At 37.9% G+C, this 18,275-nt stretch overlaps 1 protein-coding gene and 1 long non-coding RNA gene across 7 annotated transcripts in view; one reads left to right on the forward strand and one right to left on the reverse strand.

The window, feature by feature from the left end:
• Positions 1 to 8,029, forward strand: part of LOC138747605 (phosphatidylinositol 5-phosphate 4-kinase type-2 beta) — a 105,608-nt gene extending 97,579 nt beyond the window's left edge. For 3 of the 5 annotated variants that reach the window (XM_069906979.1, XM_069906981.1, XM_069906983.1), the window contains 2 exons: positions 4,992 to 5,116; positions 5,839 to 8,029. In XM_069906979.1, coding sequence (XP_069763080.1) covers positions 4,992 to 5,116; positions 5,839 to 5,919 — 206 coding nt within the window. In that variant the 3' untranslated portion in view covers positions 5,920 to 8,029. The remainder of the gene's footprint in view (positions 1 to 4,991; positions 5,117 to 5,838) is intronic. The other 2 variants (XM_069906980.1, XM_069906982.1) reach the window with 1 other exon arrangement.
• On the reverse strand, positions 7,850 to 15,538 carry LOC138747607 (uncharacterized). Of its 2 annotated transcripts, XR_011347575.1 has the most exons (3): positions 15,370 to 15,538; positions 12,595 to 12,736; positions 7,850 to 12,137 (listed from the first exon to the last, which is right to left on the reverse strand). It is a non-coding gene; the product is annotated as an uncharacterized lncRNA (long non-coding RNA). The 2 variants fall into 2 exon arrangements; XR_011347574.1 differs by lacking the exon at positions 15,370 to 15,538 and having other exon boundaries at positions 12,595 to 14,445.
• Between the last annotated feature and the right edge of the window lie 2,737 nt (positions 15,539 to 18,275).

The following is an 18,275-nucleotide window of genomic DNA, read 5'->3' on the forward strand; positions in this document are numbered from 1 at the left end:
CCAATTTTTGCGCATTGAATTATTGTCATTGTTGATTCCTTGTCCCAGACTGCCTTCTCATGGCATTGGTACTGAATGTGTTCCCTGCCCATGCGTGAACTGCGTTGAGGAGTCTGATGGTGGAGGGGTAGCAGCTGTTCCTGGACCTGGTGCTGCGACTCTTGTGGCACCTGTACCTCTTCCCTGATGGCAGCAGCAAGAACTGAGCATGTGATGGGTTTCCCTCCAACGGTAGTGTTCCTTGTAGATGTTCTCGGTAGTGGGGAGGGTTTTACCTGTGATGTCCTGGATCGTGTCCACTATCTTTTGGAGGGCTTTATGCTCAGGTGTCCCCATACTAGACCGTGATGCAACCGGTCAGCACACTTTCCACCACACCTCTGTAGAAATTTGCTAGACTTTCTGGTGTCATACTCCTGAGGAAACAACATGCAAGATAGAAAAAGAGAGAATAAATACAAAAGGATGGATATTAAATATTCACAGTTGTAGTTAGTGCAAAAAACAAGTGATTTTTAAATGGCATTGATGGATCTTTTGAGGTTCTGGAGTTGTTTATGATTAGGGTAGAAGGGGAGTTTCAAGGGCCTGATAGCTGATGTAAAAGAAAAAGGATTTCTTCAACCTAGAGGTTCTGCCTGAAGGGAGCAGTGAGAAGAGATCATGACAAACGGATATGTAGATCCTGTATGATGTTGGCTGCCTTCATGAGGCAGCGTTGCAGATGGATGTTTTTGATGGATTGGAGGTCAGGGCCCATGATAGACTTGGCCGGGTTGGTCACTTTCAGCAGGCCTTCTGCGTTCCTGGGCACTCAAATTTCCAAACCAGGGCATTTTGAAACCAGTCAACATACTTTCCACAGTGAATTTTACAGTTAACATATACCTCGTTAATATAGTATGCCATGGCAAAGACCTGCTCTGCAAAATCTGGGTTACATAGGTTGCACAGTGAAAACAATGAAGGGTGTAATGAGTATCCTGTAGTCACAAATGTGTTGTTTTGCAACAGCAGTTTTGTGCATTGCAGGTGCAAAATTGCTAGAAATTACAATTCCGTAAATACAAGATTTAAAAAATAATTAGTGTGTTCAGAGAAAAAAAGTGAGGGAGTGTCTGTGGTTCATTGTCCATTCAGAAATCCGATGGCTGATTTTGTAATGTTGGGTGAAACAGGCTGAAATACTTGTTTTGCATAATTGTCGCATCATGTTGCCGATTTTTAGTTCAATTTTATTGTAAAAGTTGTTTAGAACTATTTTTCTCACTGTCCTTTGCTGTTGCACCTTAACTTGTGTGATCAGCACAGGCACACGGAGAGAAGTTTGCAGGTTCAAGTCTCACCTGCGATTTAAGTACAAAGTCTCAGAGAAACACAGAAATGCTGGAGGAACTCAGCCAGTCTTGCAGTGTCCATAACAGGTAAAGATACATTACTGACGTTTCAGGCCTGAAGACCTTGAGGAAGGGCTCAGGCCCAAAACACTGGTTACATATCTTTACCACCTATGGACGCTGCACGACCTGCAGAGCTCCTCCAGCATTTCTGTGTTTTTACTACAATCACAGCAGCTGTAGACTTCCATGTTTCACCACGTCTCGAATGCCACTTCAGATGCTCCATGAAGGGAGAGTTGCAATGCTAGAGGTGCCAACTTTAGGCAAGATCTCAAACCAAAGCCATATTTTCCCTACCAAATGGATATAGAAGTTCTTAAATAAGTAGTATGAAGAAGAAAAGGTATTCTTGAAGACCTCTCCTTGATCAGGATTAGAAAGATAGATGATTTTTTTTTAAATCCAGGTGCAGAAAATCTAGAATTAAAAGCAGAAAATGCTGGGAGAAAAGTCAACAGATGTGGAAAGAGAATCAGTGAGCATTTCAGATCTAGGACCCTTCATCAGAACTTTTTTGATTTTTCACAAAGACATATTTGTTATTATCACATCACACCAAGGACCAACTTTGTAAAAGTGCTCAATTAGTTGTAAATCATTCTAAAAGATCCTGGAAATGGTAAAGGCATTATGTAAATCCAAGTCATTCTTTTTCAAAATGAATATGAAATGTGTACTTTAACAAAATCTAAATGGTAAATAAATTCTCTTTAATGTGGAACCGTATTTATCTTTGATATGTGTTGGAGTGAATGATTTTTAAAAGTACAGACATTGTTGAATCTGTCGGGCATGATGAAACTGCATTATTGAGTATTGGCTCCTCTCAATACTAGGAGGTTTGTCACTCAAATTATTCCCCACCACTTTCCCAATATTCGTTCTCTTGATGCCCTCACAAAGTAATGTTGCATTGCCTTCCATCGGATCAATGTTTAAGTATCCCAAAACCCTTTTCAAGGGAGGGGAGGCAATATTGTTCAATATTCATTTTTTTATCTGGGATTTTCTGCACGTGCATTTGTTTTGCTTTTCAACTGTGTCTTTTTGTTGGAACGATCGGGCCTCATTTAACAACGTAACAAGAGATATAGCTAATTGTGTATGACATGCTGGGAGACATTTCAACAGTGTGATCTAAGGTGTTACATAGATTCTTGTTTATTTTCTTTTAATTCTTTATTTACAACACAGTAGAAGCCGACTCCGGCCATTAAACCCCTGCCTCCCAATTACACCCAAATTAACCTACAATCCTGTACATTTTGGAGGGTGGGAGGAAACCGGAGCATCCAGAGGAAACCCACGCAGACACGGGGAGAATGTACAAACTCCTTACAGACAGCGACAGGATCCAATGTTGCTTTTACTGGGTAATATTTCAGGGATAAGAGCAAAATTGAAATTAATTTATACGTTACGAACCGCGCACTAATTTTATTTCTAACTCTTCAACTATAGTTAACACTAAGTCTCTCCCCAACTATGTGCGTGCGTGCATGCGTGTGGGTGAGATATACTCAGACCATTACAGTCCAGGCCAAAATCTAGAAAGTCACTTCAAAGTTCAGTCTTTTAAATTCAGTGTTGAAGCCTAGGCCTTTGAAATTTGATGCCCAGAATTAATGATGAACTGATTGGAAGACTGAAGTTGTGGCTGCTCCAGACTCAAATTCTTCATCCACATGAGCTGTGGTCATAACACTCCTGGTCCTTTTGCAGGCATGACTCAAACTAGGCGGCCTCAACAAAGTTTCCAAGACCCTAGCGCCAGTCTCTCCAAGTGACCTTCAAGATGGAGCACTTTGCTTCCCAAAAGACCCTCCTGGTACAAGTCAATCCACTGAAAAGCCCCAGTCATTCACAAAACATGTTTTGCTCTGAATTCCATAGAATGGCTGGCCACAAGACCTGCTTCAAAGAGCTGTTCCCTCTGCAGCCATCAGCATGGTTCTCCCTGGCAAAATCACGAAGTCTTTGCAAATGTATCGAGTCTGGAACAGACTGTGAGAATCCTTCCCTCAGTTCTTCCAATGTATCGAATTGTTGCTGGGCTGTGACTTGCAATGGTGCTTGTGTGAAATGTTAACTGTGACCATTCAGTTCCTCCTGTCTATACTATCCCTTACAGTGGTAATCCCATTTTACTAAAATGGGAGCTCGTAATGTATATCAAAAAGAATTTGTAAAAATTACATTAGAAGTTGCAAGAAAATAGCAGTGACATGAAAATCATTCTCATTTAGGTTTGGAAAAATAGCATGCGGAAATTCACAGCTGAAAATTACATATAACTTAAGAAATAAATGATGCATTTTTGAAAATTTGGTGCCCATATTTACAGATTGTAGGTATAAATGGACTTACCCTAAACCTCGCTAACTCCTTGGAATAAATAAACAAATAAAATTGAAAAAGGTTAGAATCGAGTGAAAGACAGCCAGGTCTACTTTTTTTCTTTCTTTACTAATTGTACTTGTTTTTTTTACTTTTTCTAATCTTATTGGGGTTATTATTTGGGGGAGGGGGTTGGGGGGTAATTTTATTTTCTTTTTTGGAGGGGGGAGTTTTATAAAACCATCATGTATAATGGCTTTGATGTGATTACATGATTATTGTATTCTGATATGAATACATATAACCATATAACCGTTTACAGCACGGAAACAGGCCATGTCGGCCCTTCAAGTCCGTACCGGTTCACTTGAACAATAGTCCAAGAAACTGGATCCATCTCTCCTGCAGCAGTTTCTCAGCCATACGTTCATCTGTGCTCCTCTATTACCATTCTCACTAATATGAGGCACTGAGTATAACCTTTGATCTTCTGTTTATTAATCTTCTGCTTCTCCTTTTATTTACTCTGCAGTAACTCATTCCCTTTTCTACCTATATGTAGAAAAACCTGGTTGGTCACTCTCCCCATTAAGAATGTTTTTCAATCGCTCAGAGGCATCCTTTACCCAGGCACCTGGGAGCCAATGGATGGAAAATTTAAATATTAAAATAAACAGCGCAGGATTTGAATCTAGGTCACTGTCACCATAATAGTGTCGCTCGAACCACACCACCTTCTTGATTGTAGTTGATCATATAATTTTTTTTAACGTATCTACAAATTTACCATCATTATCATTCCGATATTCCAGAGGGGTGCTGTCTGCAATTTATTTTGCCATTGTATAATCAGGACAGATTGCAATATGTGGTTATTAAATTAGGAGACAGTATCAGGAACCTTAAATCTCACAAAAGCCAGGGGCTTGTCGACTTGGAACGCACACTTCTATCAATTTCATGCCTTGATGTAATTGTTAATTAGGTAGTCACTATTGCCATGGTGACGACTAGTAATCCTCTTGTCTTTCACCGTTGACACAAAGATCATGGTTATCTAATTAGATGGTGTGCGTGAAAAGCCAAGCAGCACCCTGGCCTGCTCTGTTCTATCTCCCACTCTCACCAGGGACATGTACAGGCAGTGTGTCGATGTAAGTAAGCAGTTACTGTGGCCACAACTACACAAAAAAATCTCGTTCTCTCGTGCTTGCATCATTACTGTATTGTAATAGTCTTGTTCTCTAATGTCAGTAATACTGGCTAATTTTCCAGATGCACCAAGGAAGGAAGTTTTCTTTATGGCAATAATTGACATTTTAACTCATTATGATGCAAAGAAGAAAGCTGCCCATGCTGCCAAAACAGTGAAACACGGGGTAAGTAGATCACTTACTGGTAGGTTTGGAGGTGTGCGCAGTCTTCTGTGAGCAGATTAACAGATTATCTCGGAACATTCATTCAGCAATGGAAAGAGCCCAACCTAGAGAAGATAGGATTTTGTAATGAAATGGGAGATCCATTAGCAGCAAGTAAGGGCAGCATAGTGACACTGTTGTGGGGTTCATCCAGGAGCCTGATGGTGTTGAGGAAGAAACTTCTCTTCAAGTCTGTTAGTGCACATGTTCTTAAGCCTTCTCCTCAAGAGGGAAGAGCTTCGGTGAGCCAATGAAGGTTGGAGAAGTTCTACACAGAGTCATCGAGCACAGAAACAGGTCATTTGCCCCACTAGGTACATGCGGATCATTGGGTATCCACCCATTCATCCCAACCCTGAGCAAGTCAAGTTCTTATATTGGCGGTATCACCGCACTTAAGATCCGTCTCCAACATTCTTTCTCTACCCCTCTAGTTTTTAACATTAAATCAGCTGCAGGAAAACACTGGCTTGTGGATGGATGTAGTTGTTATTGGGAGATAAATTATTTTGTGTTTATAATGGTGGATAGCTAAACCAGCCTGACTAATTTATTTGTTAGGGTTAATCAAAAACAGATGGTAACCATTTTAATGTTCTGCTTCTTTGCTTGGCCTTTGAACAGTTAATGGTATCTGAGCACAGTTTTCCATTAGAATAATGCATTTTTTTTGTGCATTGCAGGCTGGTGCCGAGATCTCAACAGTTAACCCCGAACAGTACTCAAAGCGTTTCTTAGAATTTATGTCCAATATAATCACATAGTGCCATGCAGCGCACACAACACGCACTTCAAGAGACTACTAAGTAGCAAATGCAGCAACGTGGGACTGAAAGCTGAGGATACCGTAGTGGTGCGTGCAGCATTTAATGTGCAGAGACTAACCTCAAAATTGCATCCTTTGGAAACAAATGAAAAACAAAAAAAAAACCACACACACTTCATGGCAAACCTGCTTTGCCTTGAATTTTGCATTACTCTTGAAGTTTTCCCTGCCATGCATTCTGAGTGTGTCTTTACTGGCATTAACTTCAGTGGCACGCCATAATCCACAATGTGACGTTCTACACGTCCTTAACACCATAAGGTGGGCGCTCGCACACGGAGAAGAACAACGGGGCACTTTGACCATGGCAAGAATTACTTTCTCTTTTGGAAGACTGTCCTAACCGAACGAAGGCACGGTTTAATTTGTGCGCAGCTCTCTGTGGCTCCACTCAACCCACCCCTGGCTCTGCCGCTCTTGATCTGTGCCATAATATTTTTTACGTGTCCTTAAGTTACCATGTTGTCTAATCGCGGGAAAGAAAATCAGACTTTTTAGCAACTATCAATAAACCAACGCAACTATATAAATAAACCACTGTTTCTTTTAGGGATGGGTTGGGAGGGGGCACGTGAGGAAGGGAAGGGGGAATGTTTACTGAAAAGCAGTATAATGTACAATGGGATGGCGCAAATCCTGGTTACCCAAGATTGCATCCAATTATGGAGTCTGTGAATGTCCCAGAGAATCACATGTGATCTGGGTAAATCGATTGGATCTGCAGCATCTCTAATATATTCTATACGTTTACTTTTTTTGTTACTTGGCAAAAGGGCTGGTGTTTGATGTGGACTACTTTTCAAGAGAGTACCGTCTGTAATTGTGCTTCAAGCTATTTTTTTTGTGGACAATGTGTCATTCTGTCTTCTAGGTCAATAGACGTAAGTAAAAGAGTGATTTTTGGAAAAAAGCTAACTCCTTTGTAAGGACCTTTTAAAAAAGAATCAAGATTCTTTTGACAAAGTATAGACTTTGCTGTTGACTCTAATGTAACAAAAGGGTAATTACGATAATGTTGTTTGGTAGTATTTTGTAAAAAAAAAACTACCTAATTGGTTGGTGATAGAATGCTCAAGGAGTCAGAAATATTAAAAAAGATACTGCAGCATTATTTTGCTGCTTTAGCAAAGATGTTCTGGATACGACAACAGGAATCAAATTTAAACCACTTACCTGTAGTTTGCAGAAATCATAGAAGGATTTGATTGGCACTTTAACCTATAACAGAATTTTGTGTATGCTGTTAATTGTGTGTAACATAACCGATATTAATGGAGGAGGTGCACTTACTCGACAGTTGGTGGTGACTAATTGACCATTGTATGTCCAAAGCCAATGAAGAGACGACACAATAATGTTTGCGCCTACCTTAATGTTTGAACCGTCGCTAACCCATTACTTTATATGGACTTTTTAATACAAAACTTTCCTTGCTAAAAGGATGGTGGCCATTTTACTAAGAGCTCAGACAATTTTATAATTGGGAACAGTAGACAATGGGTGTTAGAGGTGTAATGATTACAGGAAAACAAATTTGCGTCGCACCTTCTGACATCCTAATTGTATTGCTGGAAAAGAAATTGTACAATTCTTGCACTGTGTATGTTGTAATAGAGATTCTAGTGCAATTGTAGCTAGCTCAAAATAATTGTAAAAGATGATAAAAGGAACATTAAAACTACTGCCTAAATTCAGTTACATCAGGATACATGCACGTCTGATCGAAGGATGGAAGTTCAGTGTCCCAAATGCTTTCCTGTTCCACTTCTGTTACACAGAGTTTCAGATGAATGCATAACTCCTCAGTGTATAATCTTGACCCCCGTGTGAATTGATTTTGGTTGTATAGCAGTCCAGTTGTTTCTGTGTTCAGCCCATGGCTGGCTGGCCATATCACTGCTAGTTTTCTCCTAAGAAGCAATGCTCTACATGATTTTTGGAGGAAGCTATGTTCTGACCAGGCTTGTACAGTGTTCCACCATCAATGCAGAGACATTGCTGTTAACTTCTGAAAATCAGTGATGCAAAATTAAAGAGAATGATCCTCAGTGTTATTAACTGTGCTCTTTATTTTGAAAAATAAATCTCTTGCTCCTTTTAGGGCAGACATTCACAAGAAAACCTTCACTCAGACTCCAATCCCTCCCTCCTCCTTACATAGCCAACAGGATTAATAGTAGGCCACTCAGTCCTTGTCCTATCCCACCATCCATTATGATCATAGCTGACCCGTACCAGGCCTCACCTCCTCTTTTGCTAATTCCTCATGATCCTCAGATCACGGATCTTTCAAAAATGTTTCTACTTCCTCTTTAAATAGCCCCAGTTATCCAGGATCCACAACCCTTTCACGTGGAGAATTCCAGTCTCCACATACTCTGCGAAGTTCCTATTCACCTCAGTTTTAAATGACCACCCCTGACCTTGTCACTTTTATCGCCTTGTTTTTTTTTTAAACTTTATTTAATATTTTGCAAAAAACTTTTACAAAATCCATAATATAAAAATTAGAACTACAACTATCCCCCACCCTCAACAGACCCCACAAGGGAAGCATTAAAGAAAATACATACCTCAGTTTAAGATATTATTAAATTTATACATTTCAAATAGGGCAACCACATCTTAACAAAAAAATCATAATTATCACGCAGATTATATGTTATTTTTTCTATATAAATACAGACTCTCAACTCGTGCTAACAATTTACATTTATCTCAACTTCGTCTTTCCAAAAAGTCGCAACACATTTACGCACTACAGCCAATGCTAAACGCAAAAATGCTGTCTGAAACTTATCTAACCCCAAGTCCATAAATGGAACAATATAACCCAACAAAAAATTTTTGGGATCTAATAAAACTTGAATTTTAAACAAATTTTGAAGAAATTCCCTAATTTTATACCAAAATGATTGAACTTTGTCACAAAGCCAAACAGAATGTAAAAATGTTCCAACACATGATCCACATCTAAAACATAACTCTGAATTACTAAATCCATATTTTCTCAATTTCTCAGGGGTTAAATATAATTGATGCAAAAAATTATAATTGATCATACTGTATCTTACATTAAACAATTTATTCACACCCTCAAAACATCATCTCCCAGTCGGCCTGATCGATATCACAAATTAAATCATTTTCCATTTAATCCTGGATTTATCTAAATTTATCCATAGTATCTTGTAACAACACATACATCTCTGAAATAAAACCCTGATCTGTAAAATGAAAAACAATAAACTCAAATTTCGTTAACTTGGGAATTTTCATTTCTCTTCCAAAATTATCGTTCACTAATGGTCTAATAAACAAACAAAGAATTCCCTGAAATCCCAAATTTCTCTCTAAGTTGATTAAATGATAAAAATTTACCCTCTTCAAAACAATCCTGCAATAACTTTATTTCTTTGATCTGCCAATTTCCTAAAAATCTATTATTCCATGTAAAGGATTAATTTATTTTGATATATTGGGGCCTGAACCGATATTTTACCTTTTACCTATTAAATTCTTTTTGGTCCAAATCCCTAATAAGTGTTTCAAAACCAGTACATTCTATCTTTGTAATAAAACAGAATTGATGTGGACAAGGTTCCAGTATACCAGCTAATTCTACCCTGGTCCAACTTGGGGGACACGAAACATCTGACATACGATTAATAAATCTTAATTGAGCTGCCTCATAATAATTTTGAAAATGGGGCGATTGCAAACCTCCCAAAGCGTATTTCCAAGTCAATTCATGCATCACTACTCTTGTTAGTTTTCCCTTCCATAGAAATTCTTGAACTACTTTATTTAAGTCTTGAAAAAAAAATTTTGAAAGAAAACAAGGAATCGACTGGAAAAGATACGGAATTCGTGGAAAGATATTAATCTTAATACAGTTTACTCGACCTATTAATGAGAAAGGTAAATCCTTCCATTTAATCAAATCTGCTTTAATCTTTCTCATTAACGGTACACAATTTAAATTATACGATGATTGAATATATACATCAATCATTATCCTTAAATACTTAATTTTAATCGGTCCAATGGAGTTTAGTAATTTGTCTACACTGGTCATAATTTCCCTCAGAAATTGGTAATATTTCACTTTTATCCCAGTTCACTTTGTATCCTGATAATTTGCCATATTGTTCTAAACATTCTTGCAAGTAAATTAAAGATCGTTCCGGATTAGTTAAATATATCAGAACATCATCCGCAAATAGATTAATCTTATATTCATCATCTACTATCTTTTTACCTCTAATATTCTCATTCTGTCTAATAGCCTGAGCTAACGGTTCGATGACCAACGCAAATAGAGCTGGTGACAGAGGACAACCTTGATGAGTTGAATGCGATAATTTAAAGAAAGAAGAAGTTTGACCATTTGTTGCCACCTTAGCTACAGGATTATTGTATAATGCCTTCACCCAACCAATAAAAAAGGTCCAAACTTATATTTCTCCAACACTTTAAATAAAAAATCCCATTCAACCCTATCAAACGTTTTTCAGCATCTAATGCAACTACCATTGGTAGGTCAGGTTGCTGTCGTGAAGCATTGATCAGTGAAATCACTCTAAGAATATTATCAGAAGCATACCTATTTTTAATAAAAACAGCCTGATCAGCATGTACCAATTGTGGTAAATACTTAGCAAGTCTATTGGCCAGTAATTTTGCTATTATTTTATAATCCACATTCAATAAAGAAATTGGCCGATATGAAGCTACTTTGAAAGGGTCTCTATCATTTTTTGGTATAACTTATTATTGCACTTAAGCACGAATCCGGTAAGGCTGGTTCTTGGGTTACCTGATGAAGAACGTCCATAAATAAAGAGGACAGATCATCATAAAAAACTTTATAAAATTCAATAGTGAACCCATCATCTCCTGGAGATTTCCCATTAGGCATTCGTTGAATTTATTTCTAAATCTGTAAAAGGAGAATCCAGTTTCCTCATATCATCTTCCCCTAATATTGGCAAATTTAATTCTGACAAAAAAGATTCAATGGAACCATCTTCTCGAACTCCCTCAGAAGCATATAATTTCTGATAAAATGATAAAAATTGGTCATTGATTTCCTGAGGTTTAAAAGTAACCGAATCATCTTTCCTCACAGCATTAATAGTTCTTGATGCTTATTCTGTTTTCAATTGCCAGGCCAAAACTTTATGGATTCTGTCCCCTAACTCATAATAACATTGCTTAAATCTTTGAATCAAACATTCAAATTGATATGTTTGTAGTGTATTATACCGTAACTTAAATTTAGTCAAAACTGCCTTATTATCCTCCGTACAATTCCTCTGAAATTCTTTTTCCAAATCAGCTATCTGTTTTTCCAATGACCGAGTCTCTGCCAAGAATTTCTTCTTTTCCTTTGATGCACAGCTAATAATTTGACCACGTAAAAACACCTTCAAAGCATCCCATACAGTAAAATTACTCTGAACTGTATTCCTATTCAAATCAAAAAAATAAACAATTTCATCCTTAATAAATTTTACAAATTCTGTTTTTTTCAATAACATTACATTAAACTTCCACCAAATGGTTGATTAAATAACTTTCAAGAAATGAGTAGCAATGAATGATCAGAAATTATTCTACTCTTATATTCAGCTTGAATAAAACATGATTGCAAATGTGCTGCTACCAAAAAAAAGTCAATCCTTGAAAATGAATCATGGCGCAAGGAATAAAATGAAAAATCTTTCTCAGTAGGGTTTAACCTTCTCCAAACCTCTATCAAATTTAGGTCTTTCATCAAAGAAACCAATTGGACCGCTGCTTTTGATGTTTTTCACGATTTTCGGAGATTTATCTAATAGTGGGTCTAATACACAATTAAAATCTCCCCCAATCAAAATATCTTCTTTAGCTTGACTTAAAGTTAAAAAAGCTTCAGACATAAATTGTTCATCATCGACATTAGGTGCATACACATTCAACAAAGACCATGATTCAGCAAAGAGTTTACAATTAAAATTCAGCCAGCTGATTCCACCAAAGATTCAAGTTCGAATGGTATTTTCTTATGAATCAGAATTGCCACTCCTCTTTTGAATTAAAAGAAGATGAAATTACATGACCGACTCAATCCCTCTTCAATTTCAAATGTTCTCTTTCAGTTAAATGAATTTCCTGCAAAAAAGCAATATCAACTTTCATCTTTTTAATTAGGCTAAACCACGTTTTCGTTTAATCGGGTTATTTAAACCCTGCACATTAAATGTTGCAAAGTTCAAATTAGACATTGTTACAAAATAAAATAAAAAAATTTTAAAAACCCTCTTTCTATTCCTTCTATTCACAAAAACCCCCTCTCCAATAAAAAAAAATTTGAAGCTCCCCTTGCTAAATAATCTAAATTAAACAATCACTAAACCCCTCTCTAAACAAAGTAAAATTTACACTAATAAAAAGGTATTTTTTTTAGAAAATGGAACTACAAAAGTAGTAACTCCCCACTTAATTGGGTGTGGAAAGAAATAAAATCCCTCCCACAGGTGGTGGATGACTTCCAAAAGCTTCAGCGACATCCATCCCCCCCACCCCCCCCACCCCACCAACCGCAAATAAAATTATGAGTCTAAATCACCCCAATGAATTCAATCCCAAGGCTTGTTCCGGATCATCAATATCAATTAAGCTCTTTGATATATTTGTTTTCCCGTTCCCATTTCCCTTCTTCTTATCAGATGCCTTCCTCTTAGGTGAAGAATGCCTTTCAGTCGCCCTGTCTGGCAAAGAATTAGCAAAAATTAAAGCATCGTGATCACTCTCAAAAAACTGTTATTTGGAAATTACCATAAAAGATCTTCAAAACTGCAGGGTATCTAAAAGAAAATTTATAACCCTTTCTCCAAAGCACTTCTTTAGCAGAGTTAAATTCTTTACGCCTTTTAATAATTTATTGACTTAAATCTGGATTTTTTAAAAACTTATTTCCTTGTATCATCAACAGGGATTGATATCTACGTACATTTTGGACTGCTACCCTCAAATAGTTTCCCTATCTTGGTACCATAAACAACGAATCAAAACAGCTCTTGGAGGTTGACCCAGATATGGTTTACTTCTTAAAGCCCTATGTGCTCTATCTAATTCCAAACCTTCGAAAAAAATTCCAATCCCAGTGCTTCAGGAATCCACTTTTTAAAAATTTTTATTGGATCCAAACCCTCAATTCCTTCAGGAATCCCCACTATTTTAACATTATTCGACGGCTTTGATTTTCCAAAGAGTCTATTTTCTTCAATAAGTCCTTCTTCTGAATTTCCCATCCAACAAAAGAATCTTCCACTTTTTCTTTATTATGATCCACTTGTTCTCTATAGACTTGAAAGGCACCTTCCATCTTCTTAAAATTGTCTTGAACTGTATCCACCATATTCAAGCATCTATTAACATCAGCTTTAACAACAGAAATATCTTTCTTAACAGAAGAAACTTCTTCACAGATGTTATTCACTTTTTCAGTCATATTCATAAATCCATGGTCAATCTGAGTGGACATTTGTGTTGACATATTACCCATTTGATGAGCTATAGATTCCAAAATTGTAAAAACAGCATCAAAAGTAGTATCACTAGTCTCTCCATGAGGCCTACCTTCTTTTCCTTCAGTAACAGTCAATGACTCTTCTTCCATTTCTTCAGTTTGGCAAAAAACTTTTTCTTGTTGTTCCTTTGATTCCGCCATTTTCATCACTTTGCTTCTGGTCTGTACACCTGCAGACCCAGACCATTTTATCGCCTTATTGAAGGCTCACCCATGAATGGAAACATCTAAACTTCTATCCTGAATGTCCCCAAAGGATCTTGTACATTTCAATAAAATCACCCCTCTTCTCCCAGCATTTTATTGAGTTCTAAATTCTAGAGAATTTAATTTGAAGTAGTAATCATTTGTAGTCTTTGTCAATGGTCAATACAGTTTCAGGCCCTTTCTGAGGTAGCCACTTGATTTTTAACTCTTCCTGTTCCCTGACAATTAAGTCACTATTCAGTATCTTTAATGTTGAGATTAAGTCACGACATCGATTCGGCCTTAAAATTTCCTGCCTTGTATCATAGAAACAGGCCCTTTGGCTCATCTTGCCCGAGCCAATCAAAATGTCAACCCATACTAGTCTATACAACCCAATGGTTCTGAACCAATGAACCATGACCCACTGGTGGGGCAGAGTGTGTTTCCATATGGGTCTTTAAAAATATTATAAAATACTTTAAATTAGATAAAGATGTTTCTTACAGAGCTGCCTTTGATTTGAAAATATTGCTCAGTCATTGCATGCAAGGATGGAAGCCAGGTGGACCAAAAAAGGTTGAGAGCCACTGTTCCTATCCATGTATCAGTCCAAATGTTTCTTAAACATTGTAATAGTCCCTGCCTCAACCACCTTGTCTGGTAGCTTGTTCCATACACCTAACTACCTTCTGTGTAAAATAAAATGTTCCCCTCAGGTTCCTATTAAGTCTTTCCCCCCCCACCCCCACCCCCACTCCCCTTAAATCTATATCCTCTGGTTACTGATTCCCCTGCTCCGGACAAAAGACCGTGTTTCCGATAGCTCGTTATCAAAACATTGACTGTTCCATTTCTGTCCACTGATGACACCGAGTTCCTCCCGAAATTTGTTTCTTGCTCAGTCTCCATGTCATGCTTTCTACAGAAAACAATGGCTATGTCTCAAAAGAGGTTCATTATTGGTAAACCTCAGGGTATAAAAGGTGCCACATTAAATGTTACAATTTGACTGTGGCAATTTGGTAGATGTACATTTCCTCTTATTTGTTGGAACAAATCTCCAGCAAATGCCACAAGTTTCCTTGCAAGTTGTCGGTCGGTTCCATTAATTTTCTTCGTGGTGCAGAAAAGGGGACAGAGAATTCCTTTACACTTCGTTTCAGAGATTGAGGAACGACAAGTGCCTTCACTGGTAAGTGTATAAAACTAAGCCAGACAGCCTGAGACAGTCAATTAAGCCATAATCATGATTTTGGACAGATACGTGGATAGGTTGGCCTCAGAATGATATGGACCAATGCAAGCAAATGGGATGAGCCCAGATTGCCATCTTGGCTGGTATGGATGACCTGTATGACTTTAAATATAGGGAATGACATTAATGGAAATTTTGGGTAATGTCAGGATCAGCAGAGAAGACTTGCTTGTTATCACCGGTTGTAAAGAACAGTACATACAGCACAGGAACTGGCCCACTGGCCAAATTAAACTCTCTGCACACCCCTCCCTCCCTGCATATTCATGAGTCTAACAGCCTCTCAAATGCTGCTATCTTATTTGCTTCCACCACTTCAAGAACATAGCAGAACTTAACACTGCTTAAAAGAAAATTACCCCACACACCTTATTTTTTCCCCATCTCACTTTAAATTTGTCTTCTAGCAGCCATTCTCAAACTTTGTTTTGGCTATGGCCCCCTTACGACACTGACCAAAGTTTATGGGCCCCGTTCCCTGTGAAGCATCTGGTGGTTTCTTCCATACTTCTCTCCTACAGATTACATAAAAAGCAAAAAATATGATTTCAGTCTGTGACCCCCCCATCCCCCCCCCCCCCCCCCACCACAACGTTTTTGGCTATGGTCTCTTCGGACTCTGCTCAAAGTTTATGGGCCCCCTTCTTCCCTCTGAAACAGTCAAGTTTTGATTTCTTCTATACTTCTATCTACTACCTGTACATAGAATTTTTAAAAAATTTGTTACGTGAGGTGATAAGAAAACACAGCTTTTATTAAAACGTGCTGTGGCTCCTGTTGAGAATGGTTGCTCTCGACAACATCCTGGTGAATCCCTTCTGTACTATCCAAAGGCTCCACATCCTTTCTGTAATGGGGAGATCAGAATTGCACACAAATTGCCTTCATATTTATCAATCAAAATCACCAAAACCCATGACCTCCTATGGATGCTGAATTTCTCCAACATTTTTGTGATTTAAGTACAAAATTGTATTTTTTTTTAATATCGAAAGCACTGTCTACAAGACCACATCATAGTTTGAAAATAACCTCCTGGCCATGGATTCAGGTTGTTAATGGTGAGATGGAGTCCAAATTAGAACCCATGGGAAAGAACCTAACTCATGGTCCAATGAGGGCAGGGTAAATATTAAATCCAGAGCAGAGGGTATGACAATTATAAACCAGAGTTTGTGGTTAACAGACATCAATTCATATTTGTATGACATTTAATGGCATAGCAGTTAGCACAACACCTTTACACCGATCGGGACCGGACCAGGGTTTGAATCCTGTGCTGTCTGTAAAGAGTTTGTATGTTCTCTCCGTGCCTACATGGGTTTTCTCCAGGGGCTCTGGAGAAACTACCCTTCAAAAACATATTGGGGTGTAGGTTAATGGGGTGTAAATTATGCAAAATGGGCTCATAGGGCCAAATTGGCCTGTTAGTGCCATATGTATAATTTAAGAAAAATAAATGTACTCGGGTGCTTCAGAGTGGCATCAGCAGATATTAACAAAGCAACAGACATGAAGAAAGCAGCTAAGTGCCATCAAAGCAAGTGTCCGAAAGGGGCTCAATGAAGTGACTTTAGGATAGCATTGCAGAGCATTTTTTTTTAAATTTTGCCAGCTGAGTTTCTCCAACTTCAAGCATGGTGCTTATTCATCTGAAAGCACAAAATGGCATCATGTTGCAGTTGGGTAAAATGCAGATTAATCCACATTTAGAGAATTATGTAGAATTCTTGTCACCATAGTTAGACTGGTAGCAAAAGATTCACCAGGGTGTTGCCTGGAACAGAGGGGTTGTAGTTACATGAATTGGATAGGCTGGGGTTATTTTCACTAGAATGTAGGAGGATGAAGGGTGTCCTTACAGAGGTTTATAAAAAAATGAGTGGCATAGACAAGATAGTCTTTCCCCCCAAAGCAGGGTAGTCTAAAACTAGAAAGGGAGAAATGTAAAGGAGGGGCAAGTTTTTCTACAGAAGACAGTGAGTGTCTAGAATGAGATGCAAAGGAACTGTTGAAAACAGACAATTATAAAAAGCATTTGGAACCAGTACTTAAGCAAAATGTGGGATACAGTCAAATGGGATTAGTGTAGATAAGGATCATGGTCTGCAAGGGCAATGTGGTCCAAAAAGGGCCTCTTTCTGTGCGATTCAATGATACATTTAAATCACATTTACGTTACAGCACGAGACCATGAATAAAAGAGTATATTCTTATTTAAAATTGCTCTTTTAGTGGTAGTGTTTCTATTTCTTCCTAACATACTAAAGCTATTGTTGCTGAAAGCAATGTTATCCTCTCTGTTTGGCAGGTGAGTGCAATTCTCAATTTTGTTATCATGCTTTACAATTTAATGTCTTTATGTTTTTGATGAACTAACATATTAGCAATATTCACTGCCAATTCATGGAGAGCTGATGTAACTAGAGGAGTTTCCTGCACTAACTTCCACTCTGATTTTTTTAATTTCAATGAAACAGGAGCAAAAAATGCTAACTTGAAGCTGTTGGGATAATTTAGATAAAATTCAACAAGGTTTTCTGTATTAAAATAACTACTGCTATTTTCCCTTCTCTCACCACCTCCCCCAAACCCTACTATTTTATGTGACTGGTCCAATCTAGAGCAAGATTCTTTTAAAAAAAACTGCTTGTTTGAAGAGTTCCCTTGTGAAATCATTCAATGTTTTGAAAGTTCTGGAATGGAGTTGCAAACCACCTCGAACTGCCATCTGTAACAGATGGCATCATTGAGGCCATATGGTCACTATTTTCCCTCTTGTCACATGGTGGTCTTACACATGACAAAGGGAGTGCAATAAAAGGCTCACCAGTTTGACTCCCGGAACACTGGTGTAATCACTCGAGATTGGACAGTTTTGAAAAATGAATGTTTCCGTGAGATCATCAAAACTCTTGGAGGGGTTGACGTAGTCATTGAGAAGCTGTTTTCTCTGACCAGTGCACAAGGTGAAGATTACAAGAGGTTGGCAATATACGATTGAGATAGAAAAATTCTACATTGAGTTGTTGGATTATTTACCCTGGAGGACTGTAGATGCACATTCAATTACATTATAGATAGTTTTGGCTCACTTGAAAATAGGAACAGAGAAAGAAAACAGATCAAGCAAAATTCAAGATATGGGGCTTTCTGTTCTGTAAATACTCCAGAAACCAGTGCAGCTATCCTTTCACAAAGACCCCAAGTGACTATAAATCAAAGATGGCCCAAACCAGTCCATCGCAGTCTCTTCTCGGATTCAGAAAGTTGT

This window comes from Narcine bancroftii, chromosome 12 (genome assembly GCF_036971445.1).
Source record: "Narcine bancroftii isolate sNarBan1 chromosome 12, sNarBan1.hap1, whole genome shotgun sequence".
NCBI classification, from domain to species: domain Eukaryota; kingdom Metazoa; phylum Chordata; class Chondrichthyes; order Torpediniformes; family Narcinidae; genus Narcine; species Narcine bancroftii.